Source organism: Aythya ferina, assembly GCF_964211825.1.
Source record: "Aythya ferina genome assembly, chromosome: 2".
NCBI lineage: Eukaryota > Metazoa > Chordata > Aves > Anseriformes > Anatidae > Aythya > Aythya ferina.
The window spans coordinates 109,708,597-109,735,750 of NC_140297.1; the positions used below are offsets into that span (position 1 = coordinate 109,708,597).

Genomic DNA, 27,154 nt, shown 5'->3' on the forward strand with positions numbered 1-27,154 from the left:
GCTGGGGAGGGGGCGGAAAGTTTGGAGAAAAGCCATGGAAGAAAATATAATGAATGTTTGTACTACAGAGAGAGACGTGGGCATCTGGAGGTAAAGGACTTCTTTTTCATACAGGCAGCATGGTTTTGCTTGTCTGTATCTTTGTTTGAATGGAAAACCATTCAGGAAAAATCCGTACAAAGTCAGGAGAAAGATGTGTGTGAGTGAGAGCAGGGAGAAGCATTTCTGTGAGAAGTGCTCACGTGGCCACATGTGGTCTAACAAAAGCTGAAAAGGCAGCAATTCTCTCTCTGGATGCAATTTGCAAACCATCATTAATTAGATAATGCTGTCCCCTTCTTTTTCAACTAGTTTAAGCTGTAAAAGAGTGTAATCCATTGAATAATAAATATCCTTATGTTTCCCTGAATGTTCTTTTACTACATAATGATGCATGTCAAGAAGAAATCTGCGGTTCTCCTTGAACATCTCCAAAGTTGTTTAGATTTGCCTTTTTAACAAGCTTTTAATGTAATAACTACAGAGTAGTATCATAAGGCAATGTTTCCCAAACTGCATGAGCTGCCAGGCCCTGTAGGTGGTTTGCAGATGGTCTGGAGACCATATTAAAATAATAAAGTCATAAACTGGAGAGTTAAAACATGGGTGATAAGAGCACCGAGTAGGCCACAAATGAGTGTTAGGAATTTCATCTACAAACACAAGGCCTCTTGCAGACAGGAGGACCTACGAGTTTTCACTGATTTCTCTGGTGTTCTGCGTGGGTCAGCCTTTGCACCCACCAGAAAAAAAAAAAAAAAAAAAAAAAAAAAAGTAATAAGATGGAAACACCTGGAAAGGCAACATGTAGGGGTGTCTGCTTTATGCCACTTTGTAGGGAAGGATTTGAATGTATTTGAGCAAAACCAGCTTTCCATCAGCACTGCATGAGTGGTGTCCATGAGGGTGCATCCAACCTGCATTGCCACTTGCAGCAGTTTCCACTTTAAAAAGCCAAATATTTTCAATCTTATCTGTATCCTTAAATGTACAGCAAAGTGTATTCACCCAGGTCCAGTGTCTGCCCTGCCTCCAGTTTTGGCTGCACAAGAGAGTTGTGAAACCCATTAAGGGGGAGCGAAGGATGCTCTGCATTACTGGGACAAGTGTCACTGGAATGATGGTGATGTAGCTCTGAGCATTTCTGAACAGCCACAGTTAAATTTTCACACTGTGCATAGCCTGCAAATGATAAATATCTTCAAATGCTGGTTCTTATTTCAAATGCAAAGCTGTTATGTTTTCCTGAATTCCAAAGGGAAATATTTATGCTGTGCAAATTACCTTTTTAACCTCTAAATGACTAATATAATATTTATAATCTTTATATTCTATTCAATAGCACATCAAAAATGACATGGATGGGTGTGCTTCTCCTCTCCAAGGTTGTGCACTAAAACGAACACAAAATGGCTACTTTTCATTACACTTCTTAGTGACTAATGCATTCAGGCTACAGCAGAAAACAGGTCTGTATCTGCATTCTGCTAACAACAGCTCTCTTCTGAGCAGCCAGACAAAACCCCAAACCTGCATACCTTCAAATTCTGGGACAGAAAAACTGTGGGTTTGGTTTTATTTTCTAAGAGAAGCTAACCTGCATAGAATTGCTGTTCTTTTTAGCCTATATTAGACACAGATGATTAGTCTGAAAGGTAAAGAAAATTCTCTTCAAGTAAATGAATCTATTCATACTTAGATGAGCTATTCTTCTGCATTGGCAACCTGTGGAAATGGTAATCTAATCATGCCACAGGACTAGTATCCAATATGCTGAAAGCTTGTAATTCACAGCTCAAGGGGGATGTGGAAGATAGTTGAGAATGCAGTAATTATAGGGTTGGTGCTAGAATGAGCAGTGAAATAATGTGTATTATTTTGTTCATAAGCAGGATTTTTTTTTTTTAGCCTATAGCAAGCAGGTTTGTGAGAGCAACCGAGCTGCAGGTTTTTTGTCTTTGACACAAAGCCGTAGGACATCTGGTGCTATTAACTATAATTCCCTCTGCATCCCAGTAACACCTTTACAAAAATATACGCACACGCATGTACATTTACCTTAAAGCTGATGAAAACTCTCTCCATTTCAGTCATGGAAAAAAAAGATTTCTGAATATCTCCTCCTAAGTCAGGCTGTAAAGTAAAGTGCTAGGAAGTAAAGCTCACTGCAAGGGATCTCAGTTGTATTCAGACCAGTTAATACCGAGGACACCAACCTCTTCCCTTCAACCTGTGGTGTCAAAATAAGCTAGCTTAAGCTAGGATGAGCTGGACAGCTTTACCCTCAGCTAAAGGGGCCAATAGGACTGGCCAAGTCATTGAAGATCTTCCAATAGCATCTAATTTTTTATTTTTTTTAGCCCTTATTTTACTGCAAGTTTTATGTTGTTTTTTTTTTTTTGTTGTTGTTGTTGTTTTTGTTGGTGGTGGGTTTTTTTTTTTGGTTGGTTGGTTGGTTGATTTTTGTTTTGTTTAGTTTTTCATCTAATCTAGGGGTGTTCTGTGGCCTGTGTCAGATTGGATAGTGCTGCAAGATACTTTGGGACTTAACACATATTGCATGGAAGCTATGGGTAGGCCAAATAATCCCTAACAGTGTCATGCGCCTTAGAAGCTGAGAGTGCTACCCAAACGGAGCACGTTGTAAGAAACCAGAGATGTAAAGTGTAGCTCAGGAGAAAGGCATGCCTTGAAATCTGTTGCATCATATAAGAAAAGAACAAAAGCAAAATTCAAAGGCAGAGTTCAAAATGAATGTAGCTTTGTGTGTATATGCAAGGGTGTCTCTGTTCACATGGCAGTGTGTGTTCAGACAAGCACATGCACACAATTATTTATTGTACCTGTGGATCCCTCTTTCTTACACCTTGCCTACCTGTCACCCACCCTATTGCGTACTGTACAATGTAGAGTAAGATTTTCCGAATGCATTTCCAAGAATAATAATACCCGTATTGTTTTTATTAGAAAGTTGCTTGTGCACAGTAACAATTCTTCTTGCCTCTGTCTCATCTGGCAAAGTGCAAAATAACGTTGTGCAGACAGGAACATGTGTTAATGATGCAAACTGATGTTAAAATTGTCACGTAGTATGAATTTCACACATGGCAGGCTGTGGAAGCTCACTGCAAGCTCAGTTCTCGACCAAGATCAGCAAATGGCATGCAGCAGTCTGAAGAATGTGAAAAGAAGCTTTTTAAACCCGTTTTTTTTTTTTTTTCTTTTGACAACATCTAATTTATGGAGGAAGGGAGAAGCTGGCTCACTTCTCCTTAGTCAGGCTAATGCAAAGATCTATAAGATCTTCCTTTTAACATGTATCTCTGCAAGTGAGCAAAATAAAGGTCTTGAGCATTTCAGAGCAGCTTAGGACAATTTTAATACTGAAAGCTCTTTGACTGTAATGTTAACTTAAATTACAGTGAATAGTTTCTTCCATCCTAGAGGACTCCAACGTGTTTAACAGACCTGAGGCCATTTGTTATGTGCAAATTATGAAATGTAGATCATTAGGGGTATGCTTTTCCAACCTCAAAATTTAAATTTTTATAATAAGAAAACTGTTCCTATATTTTTTCTTGAATTATGTACAAATATTTAAAAAAAAAAATGGGGGGGGGGGGAGAAAAAAAACATTCTCTAGACCAGTGACTTTCTACTTGACACCATGGGGTTAAAGAGAAATTGCTCAGAAGAGGAAAATAGGGAGGAAAAATATAAAAACAATTTTGTCCTGTTGAGATGACGCTTTTCTCTTGATAAACAGGTCAAATCAGCGGGTTTCCAGTCTCAAAGAAAACTGCTGCAGTGGCCTACTTGGCTGTTAATACATAGCACATTCAAGGCATCTATAGAAAAGTCAACTGAATGGGATAACAAGGAAAATATGACTCATCCACAGTCCTAAGTGCTAAATTCAGGAAAATTATGAGGAAGACCCTTTTTCCTTTATAAGTAGATTTCACTCCTGGTGTACATCAGTTGGGCAGCAATTTTATACACAAAAGAATGACATTGTGGATGTAATAAGCCACCTTTGAAATTATTAAAATCTAATTGTTGACACTTTTTCAATCATTCTGCAGGCAGGGAAGGCTGTGCCCTCAGGCATTTTAGATAGAGGCCAGTTCACGTGCACATTTTGTTGCTGTTTTCTTCACCCAAGGTATTCAGCCAAATCACCTTGAATATTGCCTGTGTTAGTCTAGTTGCCCCTAGTTAGGCCAAAAAGACCTGCCTAGCACCTTGATAGACTCCAGAGCAGACAGAAGCCATGGGAGAAGACTGTGGGTTTATCATGCAGCAGCCTTTTATCTTCAACAAGGTCTTCTCTAACTTTAAATTCTCCAGAGTGGCTACAGTTACTCCAGAATAACTATTCGTCTGGATACCCTTAACCCCAAATAAAGTGAGAGTGCAGTGATTCAATTTAAAGCACTTCCAAAATGAATAATAATAATAATAATAATAATAATAATAATAATAATAGCTATTCTGGAAAATGTCCAAGTAGCCTTAAATGTTTCTCCCAGCTGAGTACAGTTTCGCTGTGGATGATACCACTGTGACCTACAGCTAGGCACAGTCTGGATATCCTCTTAGATCCCACATGATAAAAAGTAAATATTAATATTGCTGGTAACAAGAGCTGGCTGATTTACTCACTGGAGTTGATTTTAATCTTGAATTTATAATTTTTCCCAGTTACCAAGTTGTTTGTGAAGAGTCCTCATTTTCGCACATGTATTTGTTTATCATTTGTTTTCAAACAATTAATGAAAAGCAGACACTGGCTTGTGGATTATTTGTCATCTGTCCATTTCAATTATTTGCATTTTTTTTCTGGGTGATTGGTATTTGACACTGATCCTGCTCAGACTCTTTAATTTGATGTGAAAAACAAATAATGAGTAAATACGTTCTCTACGATGTTAACCATGCAGATAAAAGTGCTGGTATTAAGACAATCAATCTTCAAACACCCGTACAAACAGAAATTGAGGTCATATAAAGGTTTGCAAGCAAAGCAGTATGGGCATAGCCAAACAGAACAGCCTGAGTTGTACCATGTTGTTGCCTGTTGCTCTGCTGAGCATCTTTTTTTTTTTTTTTTTTTTTTTTTCTTGAACATTCACAGCTATTTGTGTCAGTTTATCTCTTTTCTTAATCAACTCGTTTGGACATGAAGATTCAGACCTGATTCTTTCCCTTTCTTTCACATCCCATATGCCTATGGGAGCACCATGGTACAGGTTTAAGTGACCTTCTGATTCACGGTGAGCCAGCAAAGTTTACGAGGCTGAGATTTTGATTACAAAAGAAACACCGTCTGTAGGAGGAATAGGTGTGTGCAATAAAAGGGTCTTATTAGAAGGATAATTAAAGAAGAAGAGCTTTCAGGCTTGGGCAGAAAAAAAAATAAAATAAAATGGAGCTTTGGTTAAAAAATTGATCCAGCCCCTTCACTGCATCTTATGCACTTTGAGGCGTGGAGGATTTACAATGTGCGTGTGAGATTGTATGGATTTGCAGGATTCACTTAGCTGGCGTTTGCTGAGACTTTGTATTGGCCCTGTGATCTTTAGAGAGCACTTCAGTAGTTGAGAGATTCAAAAGGTCTGAATGCTTTGAAGTGCCAAAACTCATGTGGGTGTGTTTGCTTTCTCTCTTTGCGTACTAAATAGATGGCCTGGGTTTACCTTTTAACTAAGACAGCACAAAATGCATCTTTAATTTTTTACAATTATGAAAATTAAGAAATGCTAGAATTATTGTGTAGTCTAGGAGCTAGGGAGAAGGGAGGTTTATCCCAAACTGAGACCACGAGCACTAATTTCAAAATCTCTAGCTAAAGGAAATTGCAATAGAAAGATAAATCCTACTTGTGCTTCGGAGATAAAAGTTTACTCACATTGGTCCTTTACTGAGGCAATGCTGCTTTGTCATTGTGGAAATTATGTAAAATAAGCTTCTGACTTTTGCCACTGGAATGAATTCAGCCAGCAGGGTTTCGGGATCATGTTCTCAAGTTCTAAAATTTCCACTGTTGCTAAACTGACTTATTTTTAAGTAAGTCAGAGTGAGTAAGATAGAAAAAAAAAAAAAAAAAAAAAAGGTGTTGGTCATCAGATGCAGCCCGTGTCCCCAAGGAAGTTGTGTCTGACATCTCCTGCAAACTGTGAATCAGAACTTCTTCAAGGCTTCCTTTACATGCATTTCTTTAATAAATGCAGAAACATGTGGAAAGATGAGAATGTCTCTCACATCTCAAATAGCTTGAGCCTGGTCTGTCCACATCCATGTGTGTCAGGGCCACCATCTTTATTTGTTGAAATATCTGGATGCTGTCCTGTTGCTAGTTCAGGACTCCCAACAAGACATTATTTTTGTTCAGATTTACTGAAATGCATCTTCATACTCTATAGTAACCTGTGCACTTTGGTGAACTGTACATGAGATGTCAACAGTTTGTGTGCTGGACGTTCAGGCTGATCAATAAGAATTTTTCATGCCAATCTAGTATTTTGAGCTGGTTTGTTGCAATATCAGCCAGGAGTCTTGTCATAAAATGACCAAATTGATAAAAGAATGAGGTCACCCACAGTGATCTCGAGCCTGTCACTGAGCAAGGTCAGAATTTCTTAATCTGAATGCAGGCTGGGAAGATGGAAACCAGATTTTAGTTTGGATATTAATTCCTCTCAACACAGAATACATATTTCACATGTTCTTAATATGCCTTGTTCACCAAATTATTCAGTTTTTCCTAGGTTTTGAAAAATGTTAATGTCCTCAGGCTTGAGTCAGTTTTGCTGTTTTACCTGAAATAAGGCCAAAGATAGGTATAATTTCTTGTGTAAAGCCCTTGTCTACATTTCCTCATTTGACAGTGAATGGATTTACCCCACAGTGCTAGATCTGCCCTGCACAGATGTCTTCCAAAAGGTCATCTGATAACCTTACCCAGACCACAAGGGAGGCAGAATTTTTCAGCTGGGTCATAACTCTCTGTCTCAGGTGACAAGTTACTCTTTTGCACAGACTGTGGTTTTAGTCATAACTTTCCCTCTTTCATTCCTTCTTCCTGCTGCAAGCATCTCTTCCTTTTGGTTTTGGGCAACTCACTTGTTTTTGACATTCCTACTCAGAGTGGGACACCCCACGTAAGGGAAGTTTGCTGAAGAATGTAATACTGATTATGTAAAAACAAGTTGGTACTCCCCTGGCTGAACAGATAGTCTTGCTCAATATCTAGGTGATACTTTCCTTCCTGAATGCTGATTTTCTATTTTTATTATTAATTCTCTATAAGAAAAATAGAGTGCATTGTTAAACCTGTGTGGGTCTTTGGAGCTATAGCAAACTGCATTGATAATAAAAGGATATAAAACAATTCCTGTGGTGTTTCCTGGCAATTTATAGCAACTAAAAATGTTGTTCATGTTGCTTTTATTATCACATTCTTCTTATAGTTTGTACTAGTTTTTATTTTCTTTGCCAATTGTGCCAGTTTCTTTGCAACTTATATCTCACTAAAACACAGTAGGCCTTCATTATTGCTGTCATCCAAATAACTTTTAAATCTTCACCTAACTATTTACTATAATCTTGCATATCAAGCAGCATAAAATAAAATTCTAAAAGCAAATTGAGAGGTAGACTTTTGAGACACTGAGAGGGCACTAAAAGCCTTGATGCAGGCAAAGACTGACCAAAAAAGCTTAAGTATACACTTTTTTTCTTAAGATGGGTTCTTAAAGAGATTTAAGTCCTTTGCTGGATCAGGTGACAAAGTGCTTTGCACTGTGAGGAAGCAAAACCTATGCTCATCAGCACAGTGAGGTAGTTTGTTAACAGTGTAGGTGGCTATGACACCAAAAATAGTAAATTCCATCACATACAGGTTGTTTTACACATATTTGAATAGCCTTTGTCAGAGCAATGACTTTCTGGATTGCTTAAAAGCTTCTGAACAGCCTTAGGGTTGAATAACATGCAAAACTGGTGTACCTACATTTCTGTACTAGCTGTATATACCAGTCCCATAATGACTGAAGGAATATAACTGTCCTGTATGTATATACCTGCTGTATAGTGCAGAGCTTTGAAAAGTTCCTTGTTTTACTGTATCTTTTAAAATAATACCAAGTATAAAAGTAAGCAAACCATGCAAGAACAAGACAATTCAAGCAGAGCAACCCTGACAACAGATTTTGACTGAGAAAGTTAAAGAGGGCTTTTAAATTCACAGATTTTCATTAGGTTAAATTAACACCTGTACAGCTTTCAGTGTATTCAAGTGGATGTAACTGATAACAATGTGAAGTGTGTTTGCACACCATGGCATAAAAGGAAATCAATTTAAAATCAGTTAACTGATACAGTTAATTGTGATAAACTCATTGAATGAATCACTCTTACATCCTCTGCATTTATTTATTTTTAAATTAAAAAAAAGACCTTTTCAATCATATCCACATATAAACATGTCCACATCAGGGGTGGATTTGCAGCAATTTAAACTAATTGATTTCTAAGCCAATTTGGATGCATCACTAATCAAATTCTGTGAGAGCAGCTTGATGCCAATGTGTGCAATGATACAGAATTCTGCTTACCCTACCTTAAGTTTATTAAGTATTTGGAAAACCACTGGGAGTAAAAACCAGTAGAAGCTTGTTTTCTTGCTAACATCAGCAGCAAACAAAGGTGCATTTCCAGCCTCAAGAAGAGGGAACAATTTTTACAGTCATTTTTCATTGGACAGGAATCACACTTTGAAGTGTCAATACTCCAGCCAAATACTGCCTTTTCAAAGTTAGTTCAGTGAAGACTGTGATAACAAAATCCTTGCAGTAATGTTGAAAACAGGGATGTCCAACTATGTTAATGCCTAGCTAGCTTCAATGCTGCATGATCAGATTACTTTAGATAATTGGCTTGCCTGATTCTCCTCAAGGTTCACAGGCTAGTTTCTGGGATTCACAGATTTGGAAGAGATAAGGAGAATCCTAATTATTCTCTAATCTGATCTCCTACTTGACAAAAACTGAGCAACTTCACCCCGCAACTTCTCCACCAAATTTGTGACTGACAAGCTCCTGCTAAAATTAGTGACTGCTGAACTTGGTTTGCTGATGGTCGGCTCCATTGCCATGGGTTGAAGACTGGCAGCAGATGATCAGGAAGGACAAAATGCAGTGCTTCCCAGTGAACAGCAAAGGGGGACTCAATGCATAATCCCTGCTTCTTGGGAGCTTTAGGAACATGTAGGCTTGGTCCTGACCATGCACCTGCCCTGATGTATCTCCAGGTTTGACAGGATTCAAGTCTCCTATATATTGGCTGCTCAGATATTAAATATTCCATGTGTAAACAAAGGGAAACTATTTATAGAAGAATACATCAATATGTTCATAACCAGTCGTTCCAAATATTACATGACAATTTTGAGAAATACCAGCAACAGTAATATACTGAAGCAGAATGGCAAAGGTGGGCTCCACTTTGGTAGGCTCACTGGGTAACTACTTGCTGAATGAGCTACTGATATAGTCTGGAAATGAGGTTCGTTTACAGCTTGGGTCAGCTTTTCAAGAACCCAGATGCAATTCAAAAGTGTAAGTAAGTGGCAAGTTTTTAAGTGATTAGCCTCAAGAACTTGCAGCATGCATCTGCAGCCCAAGTCTTTACATTCAACTGCTCCTCAATATTTTTTTATTTTTTTTTTAAAGTAAGTTTTTCAGACTATGTTTGGATTTGAATCTTTTGATTTTAATCTTCCTAGCTCAGGTGGACAAATGCTTGTTGAAAAAGTTCAACCTCCCCCCCAAGTTTCTGAAAATACAGGCTTTGGTTCTTGCTTTGGTTCTTGCATTGTGTTTTTACTTAAATAGCTGCTTATCTGTATATGTCTGCATTTGGTTAGTGCAACTCCATATTAAATAATAATAATAATAATTAAAAAAACATTTTGCTTTATTAACAGTATTGCCAGAGGGAAAGGGATGCAAATTCTGGAATTTCAGTGTGCTGCAGTAACACATAACAAAATGTTATATCAAAGTACCAGTGAAGTAGCTTCCTGGAAAATATATGGGAAAGGGATCCAATTTCATCAAGCTGCCTATTATTATATTTATTTGCTGTTACACATCCTTGATCTTAGTGGGATGAACTACCATATTTCAGATAGTTTCCTCTGTTCTCCATAGATGCTTTTTATAAAATGGATGTATTGATATTCTGAAAGTTTATGAATTTCTCACCGTGGTGATTTGATGGCATGCAAGTTCTGAAACACAAAATATTTTAAGTGTTCTTTTTTATCTAAAGCTCTAATGCTTCTTGTTTTCCATGACTGCTCTGAAAAAAAAAAAGGGGGGGGGGGGGAGTGTGAAGGATTTGGTGAACTATTTAAGTGCAGAAAACATTTTAACAGTGCAGTAGACTTAGTTTAAGCTATAAATCAGACAATGGTTCCCTGTTTTTTTTTTCTCAGAAAAAAAAGGAAACGTCGTGCAGATTAAAAGAGATGGCAAATTGTATGTTAACTCAGAAAGACCACACTGCTTACTGTTTTTTGTGTTTTTTTTTTTTTTTTTTAAGTCCTCTCCAACATGTTTCACTGAATGTAGAGGCTGATGTTGTGTATCAGATAGCTTCTACCATTACTGTTCTAAAGATTGACTCTCTGAAGCTCTCAGAGAGTGTCTGTCTGGGTCAGAATCATATCACCTGTGTTGTTCCTGGTGTTGTTTTTCCAGATGCTTTGTTGATAACCAGAGTTTAAGGACAAGGCCAAAATAGTTTCACTTCTGATTTTCCTCTCAGCCTGAGTTTCAATTTGAGATGCTGTTCCTGGGTTGTTGATGGGTACCTAACGGCATCACATCACATGAGCCAACAGCCAGGATCGAGCCCTTCAGTAAAGTACCATCTCCTTGGGCACCATGCAATTTTGTCTGCTGGAGACAGCTGCTGGAAGCAAATGCTGCTGCCGTCCCCTCTGGTCACTTGATGGTGTAAAAAGGCAAGGGGGATCTTACATGTTAACCAAAATGAGGTGGAGGATTTGCAGTTCAGAAAATCTAAAGCTGAGTCCTAATTGCTTGACCCCAGTGAAGATCATGTTTTTTAAGAGTAAAATATTATAAGCCATCCTAGCAACTATCCACTTGGGCAATGACTATCAGCTTATGTGAGATGTTTTTCCAGAGCTTCAGCTGTTTACAGACTTCTCTGTTTGAGGCTGAATGAGCTGAATTACTGAAGTTGTGCACCGTTAGCATAATGGTAAATTTTAACGTATAGAGAAGTTCAGCTATGGCTACATAGTAGAAAAAGTGAAGTGGGTCTCATAGGAAGCCCACATGCAATGAATTTTGTCTGTGCATACATAATTTGTGGCAATATCACAGTGATAAACGACATTTAGCAGACACCTTTGGCTGCGTCACCTGTTCTCTGTGCACTAATTCAGCTTTCCTGGGATAGCAATTAAACTTCTGACTGGCATCAGCAGCTTCCAGCAGCAGTCATTAAGAGAAAAAAAAAAAAGAAATCTGCTAGAGGAGTATTCACTTTTCATCCAGTGACTGTGCACATGCAGATTTTGTAACTCCATCTCACTTGAGATACTGGATGAGCCACGGTCAGTCATGGGTTTCAGGAGCCCCCTTACTGCACCAAGCTGGAAAGCCGGAGGCACCCTACCTGGGAGCAAAAATGTCCAGACTTCTGAAATGACCACCAGCACCAGCACAAGACCTCAGGGTGGTTGGGGTGTTATCTCCTAACGCTGTGGTGCTACTGTGTGCACTGAAGACAGTTTACATACTTTGTATAGTTTTCTGCAGGATTTTAGTTACCAGTTATGCCTGTTTCCAAAGCCAGCGTATCTTAGGCTTTTGTCGGCTGAGATATATGGCTTGGCAGTAGTGGGGATAGGGAAAAAGCATGGCATTGGCAGAAGTCCTGATGGCGTGGTACAAAGATTTCAGTAGCTCTCATTTGGGATAATGACATCCATAATTCACTCCAGTATTATTCCCTTGGGCAGTCTTGAACTTCTTATGAAAATTTTTATTTCAGTTTAGTTTTAGTGGTAAATCTCTGTTTCCTTAGAAGCCGTCTGCTACCTGAGAATAGCTTTTTGATTAAGAAAACAGATGCCCCATTTTCATACCAACTTTTTGCATGTGCAAATAACAATACAGAGTCTAAAACACCATTTCCAAGCATTCACACCCCTACCCCCCTCAACCTTAACAAAGCAGGGAAATAGGTGCATGGTAAGGAGAATAACAGCTCCATTTGAGCACACCTAGCCAAATCAAGCCCCACTCCTCTGCATGGGGAGCCCAGGAACTGCAGCTCAATGTCTCAACTCTGCATGAATGTGCCTGCATCCCTGCTTTGTGGTGCAGCTGGGTGAGATGCGAGTGTAGTGCTGTAACATACCATTTTAATAGGCATTAAATCAGAAGGATTAAGTCCATCTGTACATGATTGAGGACCTTTTACCTTGTACCTTATTACTTAATTGTGTACACACTGTGTCTTTTGCTGCTCTCTTCAAACTGTGGAAATAGTCATTTTTCTCACGAAAAGCGCCATTATTTTAATTGACTTTAAATTTGCGCCCTCGTTTATTCTTGTATTCGTTAACCATGTTTACATGAGCCTGCCAAATCAGAGATGGAAAGATGTTGCTCACATATCTCATCACCTGAACTGCTCAAAGCACTGTGTGAATTTGATCTCTTTGCAAATGTTAGTCTGCCTTGGGGTTCTCCTGAGCACCCATCCACCGAGCTAAAACTCTGGGTTTGCGTGCTGGTGTTTGTTCCTGAGGGCTCATCTCCCTAGCGAGCGTGTTTAAACAACTGAAGTGCTCTTACAATGAAACATTCAAATTCAGGCCTTTATTATTATGCAATCTGGGATTATTTTTTTTTTATCATTAGACTTCCTTCTGAACTGGGTGGTTGACACTCCCTGTTCCAAATTCCTCTCTCATGAGCTAGTTGTTTGGAAATACTGGCTAGGAGGACAAACACCGTAACTTTTTTTTTCCTAATCTGGAGAAAGTGCTTTTTCACTAGGTATTTGGGATTAAACTATAACCCAAAAGCAGGCCACAGAAATAGGATAAAGATCAAAACAGAAAGGAGAGCATTACTGAGTGGGTTGATACAGCTGGGAAAGATGGGAGTGACTCAAGGTGCTTCAGGAGTCAGAGTTTTCTTGCAAATGATTTAACTTGGATCAAACCTTGCCCTAGGAGAGGAATGTATACCTGCTCTGGCAGCAAGTGTGCTCTGTAAAATAATACAGAAAGCTACTCTATGTTGTGACAGACTGAGGATTCATATTCACATTTGCTATTAAGAAAAAGTTATTTCTGATTAACTCCATGCCTAAGCAATTATAATGACAAATGAGACTCCTTTGACTCGACTCTCCAGTCAGATCAGTCTGAGCAGAGAACCTCGCTCCTTGATCCATGTCCAAGAATGTATTTATCAGGGAATTATAGAGCCCTTTAAATTCACTTCCTGGTGTGAATTAAACTAACTTTCAAGTGCAAAACCCCTTGAATGTTCCCTGTGTGTGAAGTGAGGATTTCCCTATCTTCTCTACGCATCCCGTGATCCTGTAATCTTCTCCATCAGCATCCTCCCACGCAGCAGTCCCCCTCCGGAGCTGGATGGAAACACTTCCCCCTTGCCTGCAGGAACAGAGCACAAGGCGAGGTCCTCCTCCTGCACCCACCAAACACTCAGACCTCAGCTGCACAAGGAGAGCACTGGGGTTTTGTCCTTTTCCTTGGAGAGTACTCCCATTCTTCTTCAGGCATCCTAGCACTGAAAGCACCGTAGCCAGTTTAAAACCTGTCAGGTCCTTCAGGTTGCCATGTCACACGTTGCTGGGCTCTTGAAAGAGCTCCGGAGAAACCTGATGCACCAAATCCTTTTTGTTGCAGTGCTCCGGCCGCTGGGAGGGCGCAGCCAGCTCCGACACTGAGCGAGCAGCTGCCTCTGACTGCAGCCCGAGCATTGTTTTGTTGTCGTTCCTGCCAAGGAGTGGCAGGAGCTTGCATCGTTTCCAGTAATGAAGTGCCTGGGGTTCTTTTATGAGTTGCACACTCTGCTTCTCCGGAGCCGTACAGTACGTGCTGCGTGACTCCAGGAAACCGAGGATTTGTTTTGACTTGCTGAAACAACGTTCGCTGTTTCTCTTTACAATTTCACCGTATGAGTTGTCAATCCTCTCCCCCTCTTACGAATAACTTCAGACTTAATTAGCTGAGTGCAAACATCTTTCACTGCCATGTGGATTAGGCTCCTCATCGAGTGCGTTTACCAACAGAATGAAAGACAACTTAATCGGGGGGTTCTGTATTTGTACTGCAGTGTCCAGAGTGCTGGGTAGCTGTCGATAAACAGTTGCTATTGACTCTCTCACTCATTGTGGGTGACCAGCAATGTGGGGACTAGCCTTGTTAAGGCTTGGTTTTTATTCTTACAGCCCTCTCTCCGACTTAAGAGCACTTTGGGGGTCTCATTATCATTCCCCTATCTGCTAAGTAGGATAAATGATGCCTACCTGCCTTGCAGGGATGTCCTGAAGGTGCTGCTGTCTCCTCAGTAGTTCCACAATGACCTTACCAACTGTATTTTAAATGGGGCAATTAATACTTTGCTGAATTGCAACGTAGCATGGCTGTAGCAAACCTCTGTTTGGAACAGGATCATCATGGTATTACCTGGGTATATGAGTGTGTAGTTATAAGCTTTGAATTCTTCAGTGGTGAATTTCAGTTTGCGTCTCCACCACTCGGAGAACATTTCTCCAGACCATGAGCCACTTGGGGCATTTCTGGGATCCTATTGCCCAGCCACAGCCTCCACAATTCTCCATAATTCTGCAGCAAGAACAGATGATTTACCTGAACGTGCACAGTCACCACAAGGGCTTTTTGGCAGCATCCATACCCATGAAGAACTGCATAAAATTCACAACCTTCTTTGTAAAATTGTAATCATTGCTGTTAGTTCCATGGATGCCTTTTGTCATAAGCACATTAAAAAAGCACCTTTAACCTCTATAAACTATTCACTTCCCAGGAGTCAAAATTTGACAAGTTCATTTTTAGCCGTGTATTCTCTCCAAGATGCCGTGGTTTCTGTTTGATTCTTCAGAACTGAATCATAGCTTCAAAACCCTCGCTACCTTAGCAAAATACTCTTTTTCCATTAGCATTTAACGTGTTTAACATGGGTTCAGACATGTTATCAGAAACTTACACCGGAATCCTTAGAAAAAAAAAATCTTGTGTGATTTCATGCCCTGGAAACACCTTTTACACTGTAAGTATTCGTGCAGGTTTTGGGAGATATGAGGCATATGGATCTGAGCTAGTCAAATTAATACCATAATGGCTTCTGGCTCAACAAGCACGTACAGTGCAAACAGAGAGCAGAACAGCTGTAGCAGACTTACCTTTTATGTGGGTGGCATAGACGTCTGCCAGTTAAAATGAATCATTTCTTGCCATATGATTACTGTTAATAAGAATTTATGTTAACGTGTTTGTGTCTGAACTTTGCACAGGTTAATGCCTGCATTTATTTGCTTAAAAAATAGAACATATCATGATTGGTTTTTGTTCTTAATGGACTTTCTTTCCTCATTTGAAAGCATTCCAGGACTTCAGCACTGCAGAGCTGCCAACTATCCCTTAAATTAAGATGTTTTTATCTCCATGAAGTGCTTTCTGCATGTAATTCTGTAAACACCAGCCAATAGTTTCTAATGTGGGAACCTCAAATTATACTTCTAAATCCATATAGAAGCATTTACAATGACCTTCAAAATATGAAGAGGAGTCCTTATAAACTTTTTTTGAAGTCTCTCTTGTTGCAAACGTTTATACTTATGCTTTTCTTTAAGTAGTCCCACTGACAGGCGTTAGCCATTGGCTTCATTACATTAACTCCTTTTGTGTAAAATTAAGCATTTTTCCTAGAAACAAAATGTTACATTTATTATGAGACATAACAACAGCAAAATGTTGTTTTAAACATGCCCTCCACAGCTTACAAAACATTTCAAAGTACCTGAGAAGTCTGTGCAACAAGTGAGCAATTTATGGCATGAAATACACAAGTTCAAGCATGACGAGTGTTAACAGTCTTTTGCTTAGGATAGCTTTGGGATGTGTCTCTGAACAAAGAAATGCTGTTTTAAAATTATTTAATAAATAAATGTATAAGTAAATACAGTGGGACAGGGTAGAGAGAGAAAAAAAGAAATTGCAATAAAACTGCATGAAGTACACATTAGCTGGTTATGTGATTGGAGACTGATCCTTGCGTGTCCTGTCTGGAAGCTATGCCCAGAACATACATTTTGGTGGAATGACTTGTTGACTCTACTGGTTGACTTAGAAGAGTTAGCAGCAAACAGGCTGGAGAACACAGTCTTAAAAGGCTAAGGAGGAACTTGGCAAATAGATCTTTTCTTTCCCTCTACTGTGAGAGGACATGAGTAGAGGACACTGATAAGTGGGGTATTTCCATAGTGTTGTCACTGGAGCTTTTGGGGGCTCTTTGGCTAACAGCATTCTCCTTACTTCTGTTCTCCTCATGCTTACTGGTGTCTTGAGATCATATTTGCATACATTTTCCCTGCAACGTCAACAAATCAAGAACCCTCATATGTTTTTCCAGTGTCATCCTGCATTACCACCTATAAGAAGACACCGCCTCCAGTCCCACCAAGAACAACCACCAAACCATTTATTTCCATCACGGCCCAGAGCAGCACGGAGTCTGCCCAGGATGCATACATGGATGGGCATGGACAGAGGGGAGATATCATCAGTCAGTCTGGACTTAGCAACTCCACAGAGAGCTTGGACAGTATGAAGGCACTAACAGCTGCCATTGAAGCTGCTAATGCGCAGATCCATGGCCCAGCAAGTCAACACGTAGGAAACAATACTGCCACCGTCACCACCACCACAACCATTGCCACTGTTGCAGTAGAAGACAGAAAGAAGGACCACTTCAAGAAAAACAGATGCTTATCTATTGGAATACAGGTATGGTACACGACTTGGATTATATGTGCACCACTGTTTGGGGTTTCTACACTTGTTTTACTGCTTGTTACACAATGTTTCGCATGTTTTTCTTGTTTTCCTGACAGGTGCCTAAGTAGAATTTCCAGCAGCTTAATCATGCCACATGGTACTAATGATGTTTTACTAATTTATCATAAAAACATCAGACGCAAGGATTTGTTTAAGTCTCCTTGCCGCTTGTTATTCAGCTCTGTTAAATTACACACATGAGCACTAATCTATGAATCATAACACAGCAGGGGTCAGAAAGGCATGAATTAAATCATTGAAAGGGAATGTGTAAAACAATGATTTACATTACACTATCACCCCAAAAATATTTTTGTCCAGCCTCACTGAATTAATTGTCACTGCTTATTCATGCATTTCGTAATGACTGGTGGCCGCTTGAATGAGGCAGTATTGTTCCTATCTCAGACTCAAGAGCAGAGGATAAGTTCCTTCTGATTTGCCCTTGTTAAAGAAAATTACACTTTTTTTTTTTTTTTTACCTCTAGTGGAATGAAATGAGAAAACTAACCCTGCCAAAGTTGACTTGTATTTACAAAAAGGAGAAAAGCAAACAAACTAGACCAATTTAATCTGCTATCTTAATTAATCTTTCCCATACCCACCCTCACTTCCCCCTCAAAAATAAATAAATAAATAAAAAAGAATGTGCATAGAAGGCCAACTATCTGCTTGTAGGATTAGCTCTTGCAACAAAGTACTTGAACTTACAATCAAGTGAGAATCAGCATAGGTTTTGATGGGAGATGAGTCCCAAACAAACAGAATAGCAATCCATAGCTTATCGGCCTTCCCAAAAAACATTATTTTTTTCCTGCAGATGGAAATTGTGTTTACAACCTCCTCTGTGCCTGGGCAGGCTTATCTGATTTGCAAAGCCTAAGAATTTACCATGAAATCTCTGCATCTGCCTGATGAGATGGGAGGCGCTGAACAGAACTATGTCATCCCAGGGGCAGCTCCTAGAGAAGTGGTGTCTTTACTCCTTTTAACTTCTTCTTGGGAGGGCAATGGTTAACTATTGCCTGTGGGATCAGTTTACTGTACCCTTTCTGTGCTTCACAGCCATTTGTTTTGGATATATTCTGAAAGAAGGACTTCTGAAAGTTCAGTGTTAAAGGCAGGGGTAAGATCCAGGTGGGATAAGGATAAAGGAAAACTCTATTATTTATTCCTATGCCCAGCCAAGGCAAAGGTTCTCTGTTATTGTTGTGATCCCTTCTTTCACTGAACAAAGCAACAAAGACCCTTTGCAGATGAAGTAACAGGTAGAAAGAAATAATTTCCACATTCGCAGAAGCCCAAATGAACAGCTGTAACGTGAACCAGGGTTCCGAAGACACCATTTCCCAGCTGTCTCTTCCGAAGGTAGTGTTGCTGCAAGTAAAGAATGCAGCTTTTGAGAGTCACGGGAGACCCAGTTTCCTGGCATTTGAGGAAAACATAGTCCCAAACACTGTTCAAGCATTTGAAAATCTCCTGCTAAAATTCTGAAACTTAGAGCTGACATGCATAATCACAACCCCTCCATGAAAGGTGCGTGGGGATGGTCAGCCTCCCTCTCCTGACTGCAATGGGAGCTTCACTCAGCCTTAGACTGAACTCAGAGCAGGTAAACATCTTCATTATAGTTTGGCTCATCTCTGTGGAGCAGTGCAAGCCACGTTAGACTGAGGTTTGCCTCCTCCTGTAATAAATAAACCGAACATGCACTTGTGGTGAACCTCCTGGTGTGTCCTCTGCACCTCTCAGTTGCTCTTAGGTCACCACAAGCCTTTGCTGTAAATCTGTTGAACAAACAAGCAAAGTAAAACAAAGAGAAACCCTACCATCAAAACGGTTAACTCTCTCTGTCAGTTATGTTATTTAAGGTGGAATTAGGTCCCAAAAAGCTTCAACATCAAGTAAGTACTTTACTTCACTGAACAGTTCTGAAACTCCTTGATCACATTTCCTGCACAGGGCTGTTGAATTTGCTCTCAATAGCAAGCCAGTAGAGGAGATGCTACCTACATCTGGAGATCTTGTACATCTGGGGTCAGAGTAGGTTCACAGGTCACTGTGGTCCAAACTTGCTGTGTTTTTTTTGTGTTTTTGTTTGTTTGTTTGTTTGTTTTTTGTTTGTTTGTTTGTTTTGGTATGACTAGCAATCTCATATATAGCACCTGGAATTAGGAACTACACTGGCTGGACCCAGAAGTTTGTGATTTTTCTCAAAGGTATATCAATGGTTAAACTTTAATGCGATACTATTGGTTCTCACAGAGGCAATATAAAGTTCCTGCTTGTGCTCCTAGGGACCTCCTGTCTGCACAGTAGAGCAGCAGAGAAAATGCCTCTGATATCTACTTTCTTCATATCCTACCTGTACAGTGCTCTGATTCAGGACACTGACATTTAAACAAAGTAAACTCATCATTTTGACATGACTTACCTACATGTGCAGGTACAAACTAACAGGTGAAATCAAACAAATGGTGCAGCGCAGCAAGCAGTGTTCCAGCTGCTCAGAGGCTCTGGCAAATCTGAGCATCCAGTCTCCACAAAATACTGGATAAACCCCACCTGCATTTCTCAGGCCTAACGTTGTCTTAACAGAAATGCTTTACAGATTAACAAGAATGAGTAATATTCACTAATATGAACAGACACTGCATACCAGAGATAAGATATCCAAGTGGATGAAGGTAGTTATGGTACAAGCCATATGCACAGACACTTAGTAGTGATCGTGCATAGAAATTGTAAGTAGCCAGGTGATATCTCTGCCAAAATACATTCTAATGAGCTGCGGTGCTTTGTTGTTTTTTGTTTTGCTTTTTAAGGTTGATGGTGCTGAAGAATCTGCCAAATCAGTTGAAAACAAAGCAACTAGTAAGTTCCAGTCCATAGGAGTTCAAGTTGAAGAGGAGAAATGGTGAGTGAAAGTTAATAATGTTTTCCTAGAGTAAACAGTTGTGCTACAATTAATTTTTAAGAGTCCCAGTTCCTGCATGGCAACATAAACCTGCTTCCCCGCTGAATCATTAGGTCATCCAGCTGAGAAGCTGAGACTTATAAATGTCCTGGCTCTTGTTTGTCAGAGGTGATTTTTCAGGAGCAGTGGGAGAACCGGAGAAGTTTTGCTCACACCTGGCTATAGCATGGCACAGGAGCAGCCACTGGGCACTAGTGCTTTTCAGCAAGAGAAGGGGCACCTTGCAGCCTCTCCTGAGAAAACCTGGGTGCAGCAAACCTGAGCTGACAGCATTTGGGCCCTCAGTCCTCCCCTGGCTTGCCGGCTGTGGCGTTGGTTAGAGGAGACGTACATTTTCATGCCTTTTTGTTCCCCCTGTACATCTGCTAAAAATACTCAAAAATAACATGTTATCTACACTATTTTAAATTCAGTGAAATATCTCTGTAAAGTAGCAGAATATTTTCCTGTGGCTTCAAAAGGCTAAAGTAATTTCAGTAAAAAAGAAATGTGATTTGCAATGACCCTGTCAGGCTGTTACCAAGTTCCTCATTAACCTGCTAAAACATCTCTTTCTGGCAGACATTTCTTTATGCCTTAGACCTCAGCCCCATTTACCCACAGCTCTTCTGCCACTAGATAAATGAGCACATTAGAATAGATGCTGAAGGACCATTTCCCTCCAGCCTGAGCACAAAGGCAATAACTATCCCAAAAGCCCAGCCCTCCCTCACCACCACCCACCACCACAAAAAAAAAAAAAAAAAAGGCTGTTTGTAAATACCTTACTTCCAAAGTCCTCTCTCTATTGCTGTTTTTATTGCTGCAGAGAAAAAGGTAAGATTTGCCTGTGAAGGTCTGCCCTGAGGAAGCATTATTTCTGCATTGCCTCATGGCAGCTGTGTTTGGGGCATTTCTTGCAGATAAAGTTGAGGTTGCTGCTGTTGGGAGCAGATGAACAAGCAGCAATCTATCATGGACTTTCAGAAGTGAACAGGCAGATAAAGGACAGCCCTTAATCCTCAGAAAATGAGTGTACTTAAGAAACAAAGGGTTTATCAGCACAGTTTGGCACTCGTACTCCTTTTTTATTTTTATTTTTTAACACAGCAAAGCACAATGTATTGATTATCTGTTACAGGAATGGAATTGTAAATACAGTGCCTTCCTCCCTGCCCCTGAACCCTAACTGCAGAACCTCCGAAAAGCTCTACCAAATTGAATCCATGACAAATGAGTGTTTAAAAAATTATTCCAAGATTCAGAAATATTAAATAGACTTAAACTAAAAAAAGAAGAATGACACAGCAAACGATATAAATACAGTAAATTGATCATGTTTTTGTGCCAGTCAAAGCTATTAAGTGCACTGTTCTAAAGCAGGAAATCTCTTTGCTTAATGCACCAAAAGCCTACCATACAAAATTTGTTTCACTCCTCTTCTTAGCTTCCTGTTCTTTCCTCCCCCTTTCCCTCACCTAATGTGACGGTCCTTCTTGCCCTAAGGAGTCTTACCTCCTCATGTCCTTTTAATTTTTCCTGCTTCTGTGCTTGGACCAAGCGAGGAAAAGATTTTGCCTCCATTTCTTGATCCAAGTGGCTCAAAACCAGAGCATCTTTGGAGCACAGTATATCTCTTCCATCTTCCACCTCAGCTCAGACCTTTCATTAGCCCTTCACTCTCTGCAACCTGGGCTTCCTGCCAAGACAAATGACTGAATCCTCCTCCTCTTGCACTGCTCAAGGGATAAATGTGCCTACCGCTACCTGACCATATTATAACTTGATCCATCACTGCTGTTCGTCTTATCCTTCGTTCTTTATTCTGTCTGTTCTCAATTCTCCTTTTTGTACCCATCCTCTAAATGCAGCTCTAACATTTCTAGTATTTACAGAGTTCCACAGTCCAGTCCTTCTCCTGGGGGAAAAAATAAAAATAAAAATAAAAACAAAAACAAAAACAAAAACAAAAACAAAAACAAAAATAGCATACATTTATTTCAACAGTGACCTCTTCCTGCTGTTACTCTTATCTCACCTGATCTCCCTCATGATGCTTACAAAACCCCAAATAAAATGTTCTACCCCTTTCTTCACATGACCCATCCCTTCCAGAGGCAGTTTTGAAAGGTATTTCTAACAAAACTCAGGGCACTTCCACTTCAGTTTGTCCTTTCTCTCTACCTGGGGCTCCTTCTTGACCTCAAGGGACCACCTTCCATTCTTCACTTACAGAAGATAATTGAATTGTTGGAAGTCAACTGTTTCTACTGAACCAGAAAAGAAGAAGCCATATATTATGCCAGGCCAATTAGCACACATATATCCTTTTTGAACAAGGGGCACATCCCTTCAGCTCTCAGTCCCATAACTCTTTAATTACTTAAAATCTCTTGCATCTTGCTATGTGTGCCACCACATTTCCCCCCCTTACATCTTTACCCCGAAAATTATCTTGCTCATTGCTCCTAGTTGTACTATCAGCTGGTTATTTTACTTGGTTTGCCATCACAAGAATTTATGAATGCTGAAATAATGGTAGTTTATGGACTAAGGACAGCCGTAGGAGACTAAGACCATGGGTGCACATTCCTCCTCCACCTTCTCTGGCTTCTATGGGTCTGTAAAGTGTGGTACACCACACCATATCAAATGAAATGTTTTGAAGTGGTGATAAGGTAATATTAAACAAAACAAACCAAAACAAAAAATCTTCTGTATCTTTGGGAAAAAAAAAAAAAATCACTTCTTAGGCTTTTGTTACCATATGAGGCCATATTTTTCTCTTTTTTCATTTAGGTTTTTGTTTTTGTTGACATATTGTCCTGAAAAAAAAAAAACATACACAAGTTTTAGGGTCTTCCCTCCACAGTGGGCCCATCATAAGCTCTAATTCAAACTTCTTAACTCTAGTTTTTAGGACATGACCTTCAAATCTGTATTTTAGCTAAACTAAACTGGGACTGATCTTTCCTTGATTTTTGATCTGCAGCATTTTATGGCTGCATGCATTCTCCACAGTGGGAGCCATTCAACTGAGAAATTCTATAGGATTTTGGTAACATGAAACAATAATAAAGGATTATAGTTTCACCATTAAGACTCTCAGCAATGAAAAAAGCCTATGTTAGTGGGAGAGGGGGAGGTGTAGGGCAAAGAACATGACACTGTAGCTTGGAGATGTATGGCCAAAGATCCTGCCATCAGGATGTTTTGTTTTGTTCTGCTGAGGGTGGCTTCCAGCTTAGCAGACAAACCCACAACAAGAAAGAATATAGCCAATAGGTAGAGTGAGGCAGGTTTAATCTAATGTATGAGCCACTGACACTTGCCATGGGTCAGTTGGTTTAGAACCGACATCTTTTCTGGGTTTTGTGTTTTGGTTTTTGTTTGTTTGTTTAGGAAAGAAGTAAGTTCTCCAAGTTGAAATGTAAACATGTTTTTCAAAAGAAAGCAAAAGAACATTTAGGAGCAGAGAGTCAAATGCTAACAAGTGACCCCGTTGTTGCTGTTCAAAACAGATCTAGTGTTGCTCTCCATACTGGTTTATCCAGTCTGAGGTTTCATGGCTTTCTGCACCTTAGGCCAGGTATCTGCTGTAGTTCTCTGAAGCTGTAATTATTACACCTTGTGCCTGCAGGGCACAACTGAATACAAAAGGACCAAGCCTGAAAACAGAGAAAGAAGGAAGCCTCTGTTTTTAACAATTACCAGCAATTTCTGAACTCTTATTTTTTTAGGTAGACCTGTGGATGTTTTGTATGTGTAGAGACAGTGAAAACTTAAGTATTAGCTTCAACAGCTCTCCTGTGGTAAGGAGCTTTAAGTGAGAGCAAAACAAAAAGGACACATGTGGGACACAAACGGTATGTCGCAAGAGCAAAACATCCTGGAAGTGAGCGAGGAAACTATGTCAGAGGCTAAGATTACCATCTATTAGGTGGCTTATGTAGATGTGCTGGAGGTAGGCAGATAGTGGATGCCTTCCTGTATTTCCATGTCATTCAGCATACATTTCCTTGGGAGTATTTTTTTAAATTTGAACTGATGCTATATTCTATTGCCAAGTTGTTTTTCTTTTGAAGACAGATAGGTTACACAATCCACTGCCAAGAATCTGTCAAACAAGCCTGTAGCATACTATAATATAGATAAAACAAAGGCAAAAGAAAGTAGGTCATTCTGTTTTATTTGTTGAGCAGAGTCTGGTTTTGGTGGTACTAGCTCATAATGAACCCAGTAAGAGTATGGTAAGAGTATGCTCCTGAAAGCTTTGAAATGTAGTGCCTCCAGCAGTACATCCTCTTGGCAAGTAGACCTCGATGTTTTCACATTTGGGATTTGGTATAGGCTGAAAAGCCAGGGTGTTCTCTGAAACTATAAATGGTCATCTAAAACAAGCAAATCACAATCTATGGCACTGCAGAAAGCAAGAGCAGGAGTGAGTGTGGAAGTAGGGTCGTGGAGAAGGATCCAGCCTCCCTCTGTGGGAGTTGCTTTTCTCCTGCTTTTCTCACTCTGGAAGGTGTGGAAGAGGACACTGTACTAATACCTTGGCTCTTAGCAAACCCAGACTAAATGACTGAAAAGAGGTCCTGTGTGAGCAAGGTGCCAGTATGGGCACACATTAGTGTGTATGTGAGTGTGCAAGCATGCACTTCGGTGATGGGGATAAGGGATTTGTCAGGTTGGTAGCCAAATTCAAGCAGTATTTAAAAAAAAAAAAAAAAACTGACACAGACTGGACCAAAACCTTTTCACTGTAAAGTCAGCCTAAACCTCAAGTCTTTCTAACTATTAATACCAGTCTAACAGCTTTCTCTGCCAAGGACCGGTAGCAGATACTCATGAAAATTTTAAAGGAAAGTGTGCAAAGGAAAAGTGTGAAGGGTGTGTATAAGCAGTACTTAATTACAATTACACACTGTGTGAAGAAGTACTTTATTTTTGCTAGATGTAAATCTTCAGGCCTCTAAGCCTTACAAACAGCTACCTTCCTCCCTGCAGTTCCTGTCCTCAAAAATGGTGAAATGCCACCTAGTCAGGATTTCATTGCACTCTCATAGCCTTCCTCAGCCATCTCTTTTGTAAACTAAGAAGTGTCTTTCCTCCTGTGGGAGCCATACCTTATCGCCAATTATCCTTGTCCTCCCTTTTGAACTTTTTCTGCTGTATCAGTCCATAGCAAAATGCTTCGCTCTGTTTGTCAAAGGATAAATACTGCCAAGCTGCAGAGTTCTGCTCACTCAATATTTTTCGGTTTGCTGGTGCATATCATGCAAAACTGCAGCAACACAGCCCATGGCTTCTGTGTCACTTAACAACCACATGTTTCTAAAGAACTGCAAGCAGCAGCTGCTGCATTTTTATTTTATTTTATTTTATTTTATTTTATTTTATTTTATTTTATTTTATTTTATTTTATTTTATTTTTGTATTCTAGACCATTATAAAAAAACACAATCTATTTGTTAAGGTTTTCCAGCAACCAATTTGGCTGAGAAGATACTTGGAGCTTTCTTCTGCAGAGGAATTGGTCCTTTTTTTTTTTTTAACTGAAGAACCCTTCCTGACTCCTGTTTTGCTTTGCCCTACATCAGCCACCATTAATATCTTCTACCAGCAGAACTTGATACAGTGCTCCCTGAAGTCTGCTGCACTGTTCCTTATGTATCTGGATGGATCAGGTATATAGCACCTGAAATTCTCCTTCAGCATCCTTCCATCTGCTCCCTCCCCAGCTGCAGACTAAAGACACTTGCCCAAGTGCTGTCAGTCATACTTGTCTAATCAGCTGTTACTCTTCAGTGGAAGACGGAATATAAATGAAGGGAAGTTTAAATGGTTCTCAGCATCCAGCTCTGCTGTCACCAAGATTTTCACTGCTGCTCAAACTCAAGCTAAAAATAGCACTGGTGAGGGCAAAACAGCCAAAATATCACAGAGAAATGGGTCCTAACACTAGTTTCAAGAGTAAATGTGAGATTGTGAATAAATTCAGACTGCATTATCAGCTGCCTGAGTGTGGTGGCATCCTGGATTAGTAAGAAGGGTTGGGAATCTGTCCCCATTCAATTCAAAACTATGTTAATTCTAAATATCATTGATTTAAGTAACATCTATGTTAATTACTTTTATGGTTTTACCTTCTTTATCTCCTTCCATCATGGGGCAAGACAGATACCTGCCTCACTTGAATTTTTCCTGTGTTCCTCAGCATATCAGTTTCTAGAGCTACACTGACTATAATTATTTGCCTGCATCTTTTCCACTCAATCCCTTCACAATTTACTGCCTGTCATACTTGCTCTCACTTGCCACCCCCTACACTGCATTATGTGTCTTTTACTCCTCATACATCCCTCTGCTCCTTCTCTATCTGCCTCGCCACCTCAGATTCCTTGGACTGCAGAATTTGGGGTGCTGCTTACTTAAAGAAAAAAAAAAAAACACTCAAACACAAACCTCCAAACCTCCCATGCTTATGCCTTCACCCTTCCTGGCTTTCCTGCAATCTCACAGGGTTTTGCTGTCTGCCCTCAAAGGGTCCAACATATGGAAGTAATGCAAGATGAAAGGAGGCTATCTACAGGGTAGCAGCCATTATGATGAGGGTAACACGGACAGTAACTGAGAAAGTTAACTTTTGTGGAAAAGAGACTGTTTTGAGACCACGGGTTGAATATGGAAAATAAAAGGTCTTAACACTGGGAATGGGTGCTAGAACTGAGAGCTGGCACTGGTATTTGCAGAAGCAGGAAATTAGCAAGTACGTAATTACGATGAGCAGTTATGAAGAAGCAATACAACATACTTAGCTGGGCTAAAACTTACCTTCTTTATAAATGTAATGTACACTATTAGATAGTGGACTCATTGATTTTATTTTCTTGTCAATCTCATGTGAATGATTTTTGAAATATGACTTGTGAGTTCAGGTGTACAACTTCAAAGGGGGGTGAGTTTTAGAAGTTGAAAGAGCAGCCACTGCTTCAAAT

General features: G+C 39.8%; 1 protein-coding gene across 13 annotated transcripts in view; it reads left to right on the forward strand.

The window, feature by feature from the left end:
• DLGAP1 (DLG associated protein 1) overlaps positions 1-27,154 on the forward strand; it is a 417,012-nt gene that overhangs the window by 374,837 nt on the left and 15,021 nt on the right. For all 13 annotated transcript variants that reach the window (XM_084510659.1, XM_084510658.1, XM_084510653.1 and 10 more), the window contains 2 exons: positions 16,776-17,149; positions 20,026-20,117. In XM_084510659.1, the coding sequence (XP_084366785.1) occupies positions 16,776-17,149; positions 20,026-20,117 (466 nt within the window). The remainder of the gene's footprint in view (positions 1-16,775; positions 17,150-20,025; positions 20,118-27,154) is intronic.